This window comes from Pseudophryne corroboree, chromosome 5 (genome assembly GCF_028390025.1).
Source record: "Pseudophryne corroboree isolate aPseCor3 chromosome 5, aPseCor3.hap2, whole genome shotgun sequence".
Taxonomy (NCBI): Eukaryota; Metazoa; Chordata; class Amphibia; order Anura; family Myobatrachidae; genus Pseudophryne; species Pseudophryne corroboree.
The window spans coordinates 143,623,510-143,639,430 of NC_086448.1; the positions used below are offsets into that span (position 1 = coordinate 143,623,510).

General features: G+C 46.3%; 1 protein-coding gene across 5 annotated transcripts in view; it reads left to right on the forward strand.

Annotated features, from left to right (window-relative positions):
• The window catches only part of LOC134927391 (ATP-binding cassette sub-family B member 5-like), a 250,582-nt gene that overhangs the window by 132,932 nt on the left and 101,729 nt on the right, over positions 1-15,921 (forward strand). For all 5 annotated transcript variants that reach the window (XM_063921770.1, XM_063921765.1, XM_063921768.1 and 2 more), the window contains 3 exons: positions 5,678-5,788; positions 10,649-10,774; positions 10,899-11,102. In XM_063921770.1, the coding sequence (XP_063777840.1) occupies positions 5,678-5,788; positions 10,649-10,774; positions 10,899-11,102 (441 nt within the window). The remainder of the gene's footprint in view (positions 1-5,677; positions 5,789-10,648; positions 10,775-10,898; positions 11,103-15,921) is intronic.

The window sequence follows — 15,921 nt, forward strand, 5'->3', positions numbered from 1 at the left end:
ATGTGCAGATGCTGCGTTGTGACCGTGCATGCGCAAACCTCCAGCTGCTTTGGACTGCACTGAATACACAGTCCATAGGGCTTGGGCTCACAAGGCATGGAGTAGCTTCCTACAGGAAGCAAGGTCTCTGCTTATTGCAGCCCGGTCTGGCAGTCCTGGAGAGAGGAAACATTTGCCAATGGGACTAACCTTGTGTGTCTGTGACTGACAGGTAGGACTTCCAATAGGAAGTCACTGTCAGTCACAGAACAGCCAGTCACGGACTGCATCTGGTTTCATTGACACTGAGCTGGGTGGTGTATTTTACCTGGGGGGGGGCTGCAGTCGTGCAACCCATAGGTAAATAGGTAAAATCCACCATGGATTATAATAAACGGTTCAGGTGTCTGTCATCCAGATACCCGTTAACTGAAATATTCCAAAACCCGTAATATTTCAGCCCTGTAGTGATGTCACTGGAGTCCGTGGCCAACCACAGACAGGTGGGGGAGTGGCTTTGCAGCCATTCCATCACCATCACTACCCCCAGGACCCATTGCTGACTTTTGGCACGAGGGTCCCCCTCTCCAACACGCTTGACCCCGTCGTTGACACCGCGAACCCACACACCGACACGCCAGAAGTATTCTCTTATCCGGCAAAATTCCATATCCGAAATGCTCCTGGTCCGGAACATTCCGGATATGGATACTCAACCTGTAACACAAAGAAGATATAAATAATACATGACGATATTTAAAAGTTATAAATATCTTTGTATTTATTCTAATAATTTTTATAGTAAAAAGCCTTTTAAATCATTATGACTTTGAAACATCTGAGCCTATTACATTTACTCATAGAGTAAAACTATTTCCATCAATCCTTTCACTTTTTTTGTGCTCTAGCACAGATAGCACAAGCATTAAACCCAAGGTGTATCAAGCTATAACTTCACCATGGTATGGTAGCTTTAACATTATAATTGTGAATGTTTTAAATTATTTCTGTATATGGATCACACTCAGTGGCGTAAGTTTGTCACAGTGGACCGGAGGCAAGATAAATATTGGTGCCCCCCTATTTCCTATATTAAAATTAATATATGTATGTATGTGTGCGTGTGTGTTTGTATAAATATATATTATATATATATATATATATATATATATATATATATATACACACATACACAATGTGTGTGTGTGTATGGAGTGTTCTGAATTTTTTTTATATACTGTATTTATACATTTAATTGTCTTTTATTTTAAATCACACATTTCTTAGCAGTCATACCCAGGATTAGAACCCATGACCTGTTACACTAACAGCAGACACTTTACTGATGTAGTTATTTGCTCCTGTAGAGGAAGCATGAGAATTCTAACTATATGAAGTTACGTGTAATTGTCAGAGAAGTATCTTCATATAGTTAAAATTCTCATATTTCCTATACAGCTTCATCAGTAAAGTGACTGATTCCAGTGTAATAGGTCGTGGTTTCTAATCCTCGGTGTGACACTTGTACAGGGCCGTCTTTTCGTATGGGCTCAATGGGCTCTTGCCCAAGGGCCCCAGGAGTAGAAGGGCCCTAGGCTGATAGCTGAGGGTCCCCTCTTTCCAGGGGTACCAGATTTTTGAAAATCGGCCCTGGGGAACCGGAGATATCCGACTTCAAAGCAGTGGTCCCCATCCAAGCCTGTTAATTGCTCTTCCCAGCCAGATATCTCGGGTTCTGTCTGACTTTTCTGAGGGAATAATCCAAAAGCTGGGAGTCTCCCCTTTCAGTGGACACTGGCATCTTGTCTCTACTATGCCCAGAACCAGGGATATCAGCCTTCCAGCAGCTGGGTCACTGCTCCAGCTCCACACGCCTAATATGCAGTTTTATATTTTTGTTGGTGGATTGCTCTGGCTCCTAAACTCTGATCCCCAAGTCCCCAGTACCTCCTGTAAGGTGGGACTCTCTAGTTTTTTTTTTATCCCATTAAAGCTAAGAAATCTATTTCCAGGAACTGGAGATATCTGCAGTAAAGCAAGCTACCTTGACCCCTGGAAAATGATGAATATTAAGCCCACTCCACAATCCACCCCTCCCCTGTGTAGTAAACACTCCCTACCACCCTGGAAGTCATGTACCAGGGCCCCTTCATTTAGCACAATGTCTCCTTCTACAGTTTAGTGTTCTCCTTCCCACCCCATCTGTGCAGTAAAGGAGTAATTGGCAGAAATTATTTCTCCAGGTCCTACATGCTGAGTGAAAGATAGAACCCCCCTACCCCCCGCGGGACATCAAAGCTGCCGCTGATAGCACCCCCACCCCTACCGCTGATGGGTGGGTAGGGGCACCAGTGCATTGCTGTGCCCAGGGGCCTACACTTCTGTTAAGACGGCTCTGCACTTGTAAAATGTGTATATTCAGTATAATAAAGAGGGTGTGATTTGTAAGGTGCAGGGACCAGTGAGCAAGTCGGTCACTGAAGAGATAGTGGCAGCTATCAATTAATTTAATTCAATGGTGTCACAGAATGGGAGGAGAGGTGCCCCCTTCAGAGCAGGAGCCCGGCGGCAGATGACTCCGTTGCCTCCCAGAGTTCTGCCTCTGATCACACTGGGGTATATTTACTAAGCTCCCGATTTTGACCGAGATGCCGTTTTTTCTTCAAAGTGTCATCTCGGTTAATCTCGGTCATTTACTAAACACTAATCACGGCAGTGATGAGGGCATTCGTAATTTTTTGCAAGTTCAGGTAAAAAATTACGAATGAATACACCATCGGTCAAAACGCGGCTGTTTAAGTATGAATCTCGGTCATTTACTAAGAAGTGCAAAGCCAAAAAAGAACAAACACTGCCGTGAAAAATTTCAACTCGTAAAAAAGTGCTAAAAAAAAACAGAACTTTTTTTTTAATTCGTGATTGGATAGGCATGCACGGATCCATGAGATCCGTGCATGTATATCAGTGGGAAGGGGTGGGAAAGTGCTTATTTTTTTAAAAAAAATTGCGTGGGGTCCCCCCTCCTAAGCATAACCAGCCTCGGGCTCTTTGAGCCGATCCTGGTTGCAGAAATATGGTGAAAAAAATGACAGGGGTTCCCCCATATTTAAGCAACCAGCATCGGGCTCTGCGCCTGGTCCTGGTCCCAAAAATACGGGGGACAAAAAGAGTAGGGGTCCCCCGTATTTTTAAAACCAGCACCGGGCTCCACTAGCTGGACAGATAATGCCACAGCCGGGGGTCACTTTTATACAGCGCCCTGCGGCCGTGGCATCAAAAATCCAACTAGTCACCCCTGGCCGGGGTACCCTGGGGGAGTGGGAACCCCTTCAATCAAGGGGTCCCCCCCCCCCAGCCACCCAAGGGCCAGGGGTGAAGCCCGAGGCTGTCCCCCCCCATCCAATGGGCTGCGGATGGGAGGGCTGATAGCCTTTGTTGTAAAATAAAAGATATTGTTTTTAGTAGCAGTACTACAAGTCCCAGCAAGCCTCCCCCGCATGCTGGTACTTGGAGAACCACAAGTACCAGCATGTGGCGGAAAAACGGGCCCGCTGGTACCTGTAGTACTACCACTAAAAAAATACCCAAAAAAACACAAGACACACACACCGTGAAAGTATAATTTTATTACATACATACACACATACATACATACTTACCTTATGTTCCCACGCAGGTCGGTCCTCTTCTCCAGTAGAATCCAAGGGGTACCTGTTGAATAAATTCTACTCACGAGATCCAGGGGTCCAGGCTCCTCGGCAAATCCAGGGATAATCCACGTACTTGAATAAAACAAAAAAACGGTTGCCCGACCACGAACTGAAAGGTGACCCATGTTTGCACATGGGTCACCTTCCCACGAATGCCAGAAACCCACTTTGCCTTCTGGCTAAGTGGGTTTCTTCAGCCAATCAGGGAGTGCCACGTTGTAGCACTCTCCTGATCAGCTGTGTGCTCCTGTCCTCACTGACAGGCAGCACGCGGCAGTGTTACAATGTAGCGCCTATGCGCTACATTGTAACCAATGATGGGAACTTTCTGCTCAGCGGTGACGTCACTTTAGGTCAACCGCAGGGCAGAAAGTTCCCATCATTGGTTACAATGTAGCGCATAGGCGCTACATTGTAACACTGCCGTGTGCCGCCTGTCAGTGAGGACAGCAGCACACAGCTGATCAGGAGAGTGCTACAACGTGGCACTCCCTGATTGGCTGAAGAAACCCACTTAGCCAGAAGGCAAAGTGGGTTTCTGGCATTCGTGGGAAGGTGACCCATGTGCAAACATGGGTCACCTTTCAGTTCGTGGTCGGGCAACCGTTTTTTTGTTTTATTCAAGTACGTGGATTATCCCTGGATTTGCCGAGGAGCCTGGACCCCTGGATCTCGTGAGTAGAATTTATTCAACAGGTACCCCTTGGATTCTACTGGAGAAGAGGACCGACCTGCGTGGGAACATAAGGTAAGTATGTATGTATGTGTGTATGTATGTAATAAAATTATACTTTCACGGTGTGTGTGTCTTGTGTTTTTTTGGGTATTTTTTTAGTGGTAGTACTACAGGTACCAGCGGGCCCGTTTTTCCGCCACATGCTGGTACTTGTGGTTCTCCAAGTACCAGCATGCGGGGGAGGCTTGCTGGGACTTGTAGTACTGCTACTAAAAACAATATCTTTTATTTTACAACAAAGGCTATCAGCCCTCCCATCCGCAGCCCATTGGATGGGGGGGGACAGCCTCGGGCTTCACCCCTGGCCCTTGGGTGGCTGGGGGGGGGGACCCCTTGATTGAAGGGGTTCCCACTCCCCCAGGGTACCCCGGCCAGGGGTGACTAGTTGGATTTTTGATGCCACGGCCGCAGGGCGCTGTATAAAAGTGACCCCCGGCTGTGGCATTATCTGTCCAGCTAGTGGAGCCCGGTGCTGGTTTTAAAAATACGGGGGACCCCTACTCTTTTTGTCCCCCGTATTTTTGGGACCAGGACCAGGCGCAGAGCCCGATGCTGGTTGCTTAAATATGGGGGAACCCCTGTCATTTTTTTCCCCATATTTCTGCAACCAGGATCGGCTCAAAGAGCCCGAGGCTGGTTATGCTTAGGAGGGGGGACCCCACGCATTTTTTTGGGGGATTTTACATTGTTTAATTAAAAATAAAAAATAAAAAGAACCCCAGCACGGATCACACAGATCCGGCCGAGATTGATTGTAAAAAAAAACGGCAGTGTTTTGCTAATCACTGCCGTAAAATTAGGTAAAAAAAACCGAATGACATCGACATCGGAAGAAAAGAAAAACACGAATACGACAGCTTAGTAAATCCATCGTAATAAATTCAAAAAGTTGCAGTTTTACACTGTCGATGTCATTCGTGATTGAACTTTGACCTATTTTCGGAAATTACGAATGTTAGTAAATGTACCCCACTGTGTTAATTAGAGATGAGCGGATTCGGTTTTACTCGGTTTTACTCGGTTCTCAAAACCGAATCTTATTGGCTCACGGATGTCACGTGTTTTGGATAGCCAATAAGATTCGGTTTTGAGAACCGAGTAAAACCGAGTAAAACCGAATCCGCTCATCTCTAGTGTTAATGGAATAAATTGGAAAATTATTGGAAATACAAAGCCTTGTTCTCGAATCTCGAATAGTATGTTTTCTGCTTCACCATTAACTAATATTTATATATCTTCATTACAACTGTAGATGTCCACAATAAACAGCTTTTCAACAGAGGGTTACAAGCCGGATAATTTAAAGGGAAATATTGAATTTCAAAATGTGCGTTTTTGTTATCCATCAAGACCAAAGGTTCAGGTAAGAGATCATGTGATGATTTCCAGTTTCATTGCTTCATTGATCAATTTTTTAAATCAAAAAAATCAATTAATATGTAAAATGGTCTACTTAGACTTCCACATCAACTTCGCAATCTAGAAGTGGAGAATACATGTTTAATGCAACTGTGGATTTAAAGCTTTACATTATTTATAGTACTATTGAATTATTTTAGGTTATTTTGTGTAACATTGTATAATACAGATTATCCCATGTCTGCGAGATGCATTGACGTACAGCGCTAAGGGGTAGATTTACTAACATACATTTGCATTGTTAAATATGATCTCTTGCTTTGGGCCAATTTGCAGAGTATCCCGAGCTGGAGTGTTGCATCTGCTGCTGTCCTGGCAAACATAAAACTGTATAGTAATCGCTTTGCTAGCAGTTTACAGATGGGTTCGGACTCCACCATGATACTTTATAAGCACATAGCAAAATCTTTGAGAAGACAGAGGGAAGGAGCTCCAGCCCACTAGGGAGGTATCAGAAGAGCTCTCTCCGGCCAGGCTTTCACCACACAGAGGGCCTAATTCAAGGTTGATTGCAAAATACAAATTTCCCCTAATGGGCAAAACCATGTGCACTGCAGGTGGGAAAGATATAACACATACTTGCCTACTTTTGAAAAAGCATTTCAGGGAGCTGTGAAAGTAACACCTATCAGTGCGGACGTGTACTGCTACATCTGAGAGGCGTGTCATAAAAATGACTGACATCCAAATGTAAATGAGCCCCAAAGTTAGTAAGATCTACTTGTTGGAGAAAAGACACTGATATTTTCCAGGATTTGTTTGTGCATTGTGTTTTACAAGAGGTTCCATATACTGTAAGTGGCCAGGAGAAACCTTATTTAAAATGCATGTACTGTAGCCATAGGGATCAATGTGCCTTATAACCAATACAGGGAAATGGCACTGATGATCCTATTTGAATGTATATATCTCTGATTTCTTTTCCCCCCCACAAAAAATGTAACTGCTACATAATGGGGGTATGGTGCAATCAGGGAGATTGCTGGACTATGCAGGGAGTCAGGGAGATTGCTGCTATTTCAGGAAGTCTCCTGCAGAATGAGGGAGGGTTGGCAACTCTGATATAACATGTGCAGAGAGAGTTAGAATTGGGTGGGCTAAGGGGGTCATTCCGAGTTCGCTCGTTGCCGATTTTCGCTATATTGCAATTAGTCGCTTACTGCGCATGCGCAAGGTTCGCAGAGCGCATGCGCTTAGTTATTTTACACAAAAGTTAGGTATTTTACTCATGGCATAACGAGGTTTTTTCATCGTTCTGGTGATCGTACTGTGATTGACAGGAAGTGGGTGTTTCTGGGAGTGTGCGAAAAAACGCTGGCGTTTCTGGGAAAAACGCGGGAGTGTCTGAAGAAATGGGGGAGTGTCTGGCCGAACGCTGGGTGTGTTTGTGACATCAAACCAGGAACGAAACTGACTGAACTGATCGCAATGGCTGAGTAAGTCTCGAGCTACTCAGAAACTGCTAAGAAATTTCTATTCGCAATTCTGCTAATCTTTCATTCGCAATTCTGCTATGCTAAGATACACTCCCAGAGGGCGGCGGCTTAGCGTGTGCAATGCTGCTAAAAGCAGCTAGCGAGCGAACAACTCGGAATGAGGGCCTATGTTGTTTCTGTGCAGGGTAAATACTGGCTGCTTTATTTTTACACTGCAATTTATATTTCAGTTTGAACACACCCCACCCAAATCTAACTCTCTCTGCACATTTTATATCTGTCCCACCTGCAGTGCACATGGTTTTTCCCATTAGGGGGAAAATTTTATTTTGCAATCAACCATTAATTACGCCCGGAAAGCATACTGATGTAGGGGGCAATTCAAACCTGATCGTAGCAGCAAATTTGTTAGCAGTAGGGCAAAACCATGGGGGTCATTGCAAGTTGATCGCTAGCTGCTGTTGTTCGCAGCGCATCATACGGGTACAAAGCCCGTTGTGGTTGTGCACAGGTTGTAGCGAAGTTATCAGTCTCACTGACGGCCGCAAGAAGATTGACAGGAAGGGGGCGTTTCTGGGTGTCAACTGACCGTTTTCAGGGAGTGTTTGCAAGAATGCAGGCGTGGCTGAAAAAACGCAGGTGTGGCTGGGCGTTCGCTGGGCGGGTGTATGACGTCAAATCCGGACATGAATATGCTGAAGGGATCGCAAGCGCTAAGTAGGTTCAGAGCTACTCAGAAACTGCACAAACTTTTTTTGCAGAGCTCGGCTGCACATGCGTTCGCACTTCTGCTAAGCTAAAATACACTCCCCAGTGGGTGGCGGCATAGCGTTTTCACGGCTGCTAAAACTAGCTAGCGAGCGATCAACTCGGAATGACCCTCCATGTGCACTGCAGGTGTGGCAGATGTAACATGTGCAAAGAGAGTTAGATTTGGGTAGGTTATTTTGTTTCTGTGCATGGTAAATACTGGCTGCTTTATTTTTACACTGCAATTTAGATTTCAGTTTGAACACACCCCACCCAAATCTAACTCTCTCTCGAAGGCGTGCATAAAAAAATAGGAGCGTGGCTTCATTGGGAAGGGGCATGGCCACATTTATGCCCCCTGTAGTTATGGACCCAGTAGTTGCGCCCCCTGTAGCTCTGCCCCCTGTAGATTTACCCCCAGTAGTTGTTCCACCTGTAGCTGTGCCAGGAGTAGTTGTGCCACCTGTAGCTGTGCCCCCAGTAGGTGTGCCCCCTGTAGCTGTGCCCAGAGTAATTGTGCCCCCTGTAGCTTTGCCCCCTGGTAGCGCTGCTTACAAACACTAAAGAAAAAAAAGAAAACAAAAAACAATACTCACCTGCTTCCCGACTGCTGCTGCTCCATCTCCGCAGTCCCTCTGAGTATGGCCGCGTCTCCGCCCATTTGATGTCATGACGTCAGACGCCCGTGCGTGTGATGCATGAGCATGACGTCACATGCAAGTCGAGGAGTGGAGGAAAGGGAGAGATATGGTGCAGCTTGGGCTTCCAGCTGTCAGTGACTGACAGCTGCAGCTGTAAGCTGCTTGCGGCCAAGCAGAGGTTCCGGCGGAGTCGAGCTGCGGCGCCCTGTACTGTCTTGGGCGCCTGGAGCTCGAGCTCCACCGGAACCGCCCTCCCTACGCCCCTGAATAGAGGTGACTTACTTTTAATCTAGAATCAATATCCGTAAAGGGGGTCTACTACGTTATGCCGGCTGTCGGAATCCCGGCACCCAGCATACCGTCGCCGGGAGCCTAACCGCCAGCATGCCGGCAGCGGGGCGAGTGCAAAAGAGCCCCTTGCAGGCTACGCGCACCACACTATTTATTCTCCCTCCAGGGGTGTCGTGGACCCCCCAAGAGGGAGAATTGTTGGTATGCGGGCTGTCGGGATCCCGGCACCGGTTTGCTGAGCGCCGGGATCCCGACAGCCGGCATATCAAATGCCTCACCAGCAAAGTGGTAGATAAACCTACAGGCTAGGACTCGGGACTCACTGACAAATAGAAGAACACCACTACATTTTCATGTATAGAAACTCAAGTGAGTTGTAGTCTAATTGAAAATTGATTAAACAGGCCAAGTGTGACTTTCTACACCAAGTCTGTGATGAGAGAGTTAGTCAGCGACTCCCCCATGAGCATGTGCTCTTAGCGGGAGCAGTGGAGGGAGTGGGAGTGCTACAAACTACAGTGCAGGGGAAGGCAGGATGGCTATGGTGTCTGGGGGCAATGAGTGTAGCGGAAAGGTGGGCTGAGCCTCTAAGCAGAATGGCAACCTATGCGCTATTCCTCTCGACTACTCCACTAGAGGCACATTTTGGGACAACTCCACAATATAAAAGTGCGCCAAGGTTTTTGGAGAGTTTGAAACTCTTTAGAGAATCACTGTGCAAAGGAATAAATGTCACATCAAAGCCTAATCTCTCACTTTAGAATCACCCTCTTATTTAATTAAACTTATCTTTTTGTCTTCAAATCCTGATTGGCTTAGAGACATCAGGGCCAGAGCCGGCCCTAACCAATATTATGCCCTAGGCAAGATTTTGGCTGGTGCCCCCTAGCACCGCCGCTAGTTCTGCAGGAGATGCCTGGCATGAGTCAGCTGGCAGCTCTGCTAACGTTGGGTGCCTTTTGTTTATGAAAATGCATCTTACTTGCATTACTATATGGCTAGGATGCACACGCAGCTTCTGCTGATTAAAATGATATCCAGCATGCCTGTGCGACTGCAGCTGTATCTGCATACGAAATACTACATTACTGTGATTTCCAGGAATACACGCAACGTAGCATTTCGTATGCAGATACCGTCGCAGTCACACACAGAATATAGGCATGCTGCATATAATTTTAATCAGCAGGAGCTGCTGGTGCCCCTAAGCATACCAAATGCCCTAGGCATTTGCCTAGTTTGCCTATGCCTAAGGCCGGCTCTGATCAGGGCTATCTTTATTGTGGTTTTGTATGTGTGTGTGTGTGTGTGTGTCTGTGTGTGTAGTTTGTTACATTGCATGGTATGCTCCAAAAATTGTTCTTGTCTGCCAAAGTGCAAAACTAAGGCATAAAATATGCCCCACTAATAGTATAGGATGCATTCTGAGGACCATCAGTTCTGAGACAACGCAACTTCTAATTCTCTATGGCTAGAGATGTATGAAATTGGGGGAAGATGGTGATCTTTGGGGAAAAAACATCTCCATGGTCCTAGTTAGAGTTGGGGGAACATTAGTAAAATATATGACAAGGTGGAGAGAAGCTTTAAATTACGAATACCAGCATAATTGGATTTCTACAAATGGATGTATAATGTATTATTTACTGATGTGTGTGTTTCTTTTTATATTCTACTTCACTAAAGATTTTAAAAGGATTCAACCTGAAGGTTAAATCTGGTCAGACGGTGGCACTGGTTGGACAAAGTGGATGTGGTAAAAGTACCACAGTGCAGCTCCTGCAGAGACTGTATGACCCACAAGGGGGCACGGTAAATGTTTTATCCATTCATTTTATAGATACATTTTATTTCAACATCCATTGATTACAAACCTCATCTTGCTACCAATTTATATTTGTGGGTCACTGATCTTCTGTCTGAACTTATTTTTCAGATAGTGGTTGATGGCCATGATATACAGTCTCTGAATGTCCAGTATTTCAGAGAACTCATTGGTGTGGTTAGTCAGGAGCCGGTCCTGTTTGCAACAACCATTAAGCAGAACATCAAATACGGCAGGTTGGATGTGACCGATGAAGAAATTGAAACTGCAGCTAAAGAAGCCAATGCCTATGATTTCATTATGGCACTACCTGATGTAAGTACCTGCAGTCTGACAGGAGAGGAGCCTTTATAGTTTATGCTGACTGACAGGTAATGCATTGCAACTCAGAAAGATGGCTGTATGTGCATCACAGAACGCTTTGGCTTGCACTGGTGCACTTATATGCTCCACTCGGGGTACGGGGTGCCACATGCCTAATTACAGCTTTTTTAAGATGGTCCTCAAAATAATAGTGAGCCCAGACAAATGTCTAAATTCCTACTACTTTAGAATCAACTCTTTGCATTTTTTGTTTGTTTGTAGTACTGCTCATTTATAGAGAACATCAGTATTGCATGCATTATATGTGGCACCCTTATGTGTTTAACCTTTTTTTATTTTTACAAAGTTGCTAAAGTGTAACAGGAATAATGAAAATGAAGTAAAGGCTGAGATCTAATCTCCACCAAGTCAGATCAGTTGCAGAATTCAGTTGTTTCCTGTGTGTTCTTATGAAAAGCAAGTGACGCTCCCAGAAACGCGAATGCCTCACCTCTTTGTCTTTATCATATTCTTGCACACTCATCACTAAATGTCATTTTTACACTGTGTCAGACTTTAGGATTTATTTACTTTAGTACATATTTTCAACCAAAAAAGTCAAACTTATTTCTTATTTATGCTGTAAAGCACATGCTATATAGCAGTCATTTAAGACTGGTATCTTATTATAAAAAATTGCAGCTCTTTATTCTAATCTGCAGCCATTTTGTATTAGTTTGGGGTTCACGGTCTACCGCAAGAGGGTATGAAGGCCAAGGGGGAAATGTGTTAGGTCTGAATTTGCCAGAAGCCCGGGATGTTGGCTGAGAATGCCTGTATTTTTAAAGCGGCAATCATTTACAAGGCAAAACCAACCTATTTAAAATACAGGAAATTCTCGACCGAAATCCTGGACCTCCGGCAAACTCAGTCCCTATTACATTTCCCCCCCCCCAGAATCTCATTTAGGGACACACTTGGCTGCAGTTGACTCTGAGCATCCTCAGATCATGTTGCATTTGGCCACAGACTATTTATCCTCAGCCAATACACAGTTTAAATTAACAATGCCGCATTAAGAAAATGACCATGTACTGCAGGCCTGGCCAACCTGTGGCTCTCCAGATGTTGTGAAACTACATATCCCAGCATGCACTGCCACAGTTTTAACATCCCATAATAGCAAAACTGTGGCAGGGCATGCTGGGACTTGTAGTTTCACAAAAGCTATAGAGCCACAGGTTGGCCAGGCCTGCTGTATTGCATTGTTATTGGAATATGGTATCCGGTCTGAAGATCGACACTGTCTAGGTCGACAATGTTTAGGTCGACCACCATAGGTCAACAGGGTCTGAGGGTCGACAGGGTTTCCAGGTCGACTTGTGCTAGGTCGACAGGTCAAAAGGTCAACATGAGTTTTTCACGTTTTTTTTATTTTTTCTCTTACGTCCTAGTGGATGCTGGGGACTCCGTCAGGACCATGGGGATTAGCGGCTCCGCAGGAGACAGGGCACAAAAATAAAGCTTTAGGATCAGGTGGTGTGCACTGGCTCCTCCCCCTATGACCCTCCTCCAAGCCTCAGTTAGGTTTTTGTGCCCGTCCGAGCAGGGTGCAATCTAGGTGGCTCTCCTAAAGAGCTGCTTAGAAAAAGTTTTTAGGTTTTTTATTTTCAGTGAGTCCTGCTGGCAACAGGCTCACTGCAACGAGGGACTTAGGGGAGAAGAAGTGAACTCACCTGCGTGCAGGATGGATTGGCTTCTTAGGCTACTGGACACCATTAGCTCCAGAGGGATCGAACACAGGCCCAGCCATGGAGTCCGGTCCCGGAGCCGCGCCGCCGACCCCCTTACAGATGCCGAAAAGCGAAGAGGTCCAGAAACCGGCGGCAGAAGACTTTTCAGTCTTCATGAGGTAGCGCACAGCACTGCAGCTGTGCGCCATTGTTGTCACACACTTCACACCAGCGGTCACGGAGGGTGCAGGGCGCTGCAGGGGGCGCCCTGGGCAGCAATGAGAATACCTTGTTCTGGCTAAAAAATACATCACATATAGCCCTTGGGGCTATATGGATGTATTTAACCCCTGCCAGGTCTCACAAACTCCGGAGAAGAGCCCGCCGAAATAGGGGGCGGGGCCTATCTCCTCAGCACACAGAGCCATTTTCCTGCTCAGCTCCGCTGCGAGGAAGGCTCCCAGGACTCTCCCCTGCACTGCACTACAGAAACAGGGTAAAAAAGAGAGGGGGGGGGCACTTTTTTTGGCGTTTTTGATATATATTAAGCTGCTATAAGGGAGACAACACTTCTATAGGGTTGTTCCTATATATTTATAGCGCTTGGGTGTGTGCTGGCAAACTCTCCCTCTGTCTCCCCAAAGGGCTAGTGGGGTCCTGTCTTCGATAAGAGCATTCCCTGTGTGTCTGCTGTGTGTCGGTACGTGTGTGTCGACATGTATGAGGACGATGTTGGTGTGGAGGCGGAGCAATTGCCGGTAATGGTGATGTCACCCCCTAGGGAGTCGACACCGGAATGGATGGCTTTATTTATGGAATTACGTGATAATATCAGCACATTACAAAAATCAGTTGACGACATGAGACGGCCGGAAAACCAGTTAGTACCTGTACAGGCGTCTCAGACACCGTCAGGGGCTGTAAAACGCCCTTTACCTCAGTCGGTCGACACAGACCCAGACACGGACACCGAATCTAGTGTCGACGGTGAAGAAACAAACGTATTTTCCAGTAGGGCCACACGTTATATGATCACGGCAATGAAGGAGGCTTTACATATCTCTGATACTGCATGTACCACAAAAAGGGGTATTATGTGGGGTCTGAAAAAACTACCTGTAGTTTTTCCTGAATCAGACGAATTGAATGAAGTGTGTGATGAAGCGTGGGTTAACCCCGATAGAAAACTGCTAATTTCAAAGAAGTTATTGGCATTATATCCTTTCCCGCCAGAGGTTAGGGCGCGCTGGGAAACACCCCCTAGGGTGGATAAGGCGCTCACACGCTTATCAAAACAAGTGGCGTTACCGTCTCCTGAAACGGCCGCCCTCAAGGATCCAGCAGATAGGAGGCTGGAAACTACCCTGAAAAGTATATACACTCATACTGGTGTTATACTGCGACCAGCCATCGCCTCTGCATGGATGTGCAGTGCTGGGGTGGTTTGGTCGGATTCCCTGACGGAAAATATTGATACCCTGGATAGGGACAGTATTTTACTGACTATAGAGCATTTAAAGGATGCATTTCTATATATGCGAGATGCACAGAGGGATATTTGCACTCTGGCATCGAGAGTAAGTGCGATGTCCATATCTGCCAGAAGAAGTTTATGGACGCGACAATGGTCAGGTGATGCGGATTCCAAACGGCATATGGAAGTATTGCCGTATAAGGGGGAGGAATTATTTGGAGTCGGTCTATCGGATTTGGTGGCCACGGCAACAGCCGGGAAATCCACCTTTTTACCTCAGGTCCCCTCCCAACAGAAAAAGACACCGTCTTTTCAGCCGCAGTCCTTTCGTTCCTATAGGAACAAGCGGGCGAAAGGACAGTCATATTTGCCCCGAGGCAAAGGAAAGGGTAAGAGAGTGCACCAAGCAGCTTCTTCCCAGGAGCAGAAGCCCCCCCCCGGCTTCTGCAAAGCCCTCAGCATGTCGTTGGGGCTTTACAAGCGGACTCAGGGGCGGTGGGGGGTCGACTCAAGAATTTCAGCGCACAGTGGGCACACTCACAGGTGGACCCCTGGATCCTGCAGATAATATCTCAGGGTTACAGGTTGTAATTCGAGAAGTCTCCCCCTCGCCGGTTCCTAAAGTCTGCTCTGCCAACGTCTCCCTCAGACAGGGCGACGGTATTGGAAGCCATTCACAAGCTGTATTCTCAGCAGGTGATAGTCAAGGTACCCCTCCTACAACAGGGAAAGGGGTATTATTCCACACTATTTGAGGTACCGAAGCCGGACGGCTCGGTAAGACCTATTCTAAATCTGAAATCTTTGAACCTGTACATACAAAAATTCAAGTTCAAGATGGAGTCACTCAGAGCAGTGATAGCGAATCTGGAAGAAGGGGACTTTATGGTGTCCCTGGACATCAAGGATGCTTACCTGCATGTCCCAATTTGCCCTTCACATCAAGGGTACCTCAGGTTCGTGGTGCAAAACTGTCATTATCAGTTTCAGACGCTGCCGTTTGGATTGTCCACGGCACCTCGGGTCTTTACCAAGGTAATGGCCGAAATGATGGCCCTCATTCCGAGTTGATCGGTCGCAAGGCGAATTTAGCAGAGTTACACACGCTAAGCCGCCGCCTACTGGGAGTGAATCTTAGCTTCTTAAAATTGCGACCGATGTATTCGCAATATTGCGATTACTAACTACTTAGCAGTTTCAGAGTAGCTTCAGACTTACTCTGCCTGTGCGATCAGTTCAGTGCTTGTCGTTCCTGGTTGACGTCACAAACACACCCAGCGTTCGCCCAGGCACTCCCACCGTTTCTCCGGCCACTCCTGCGTTTTTTCCGGAAACGGTAGCGTTTTCAGCCACACGCCCCTGAAACGCCGTGTTTCCGCCCAGTAACACCCATTTCCTGTCAATCACATTACGATCGCCGGAGCGATGAAAAAGCCGTGAGTAAAATTACTTTCAACATAGCAAAGTTACTTGGCGCAGTCGCAGTGCGAACATTGCGCATGCGTACTAAGCGGATTTTCATTGCGATGCGATGAAAAATACCGAGCGAACAACTCGGAATGAGGGCCAATGTTTCTTCTACGAAGAAAAGGCGTATTAATTATCCCTTACTTGGACGATCTCC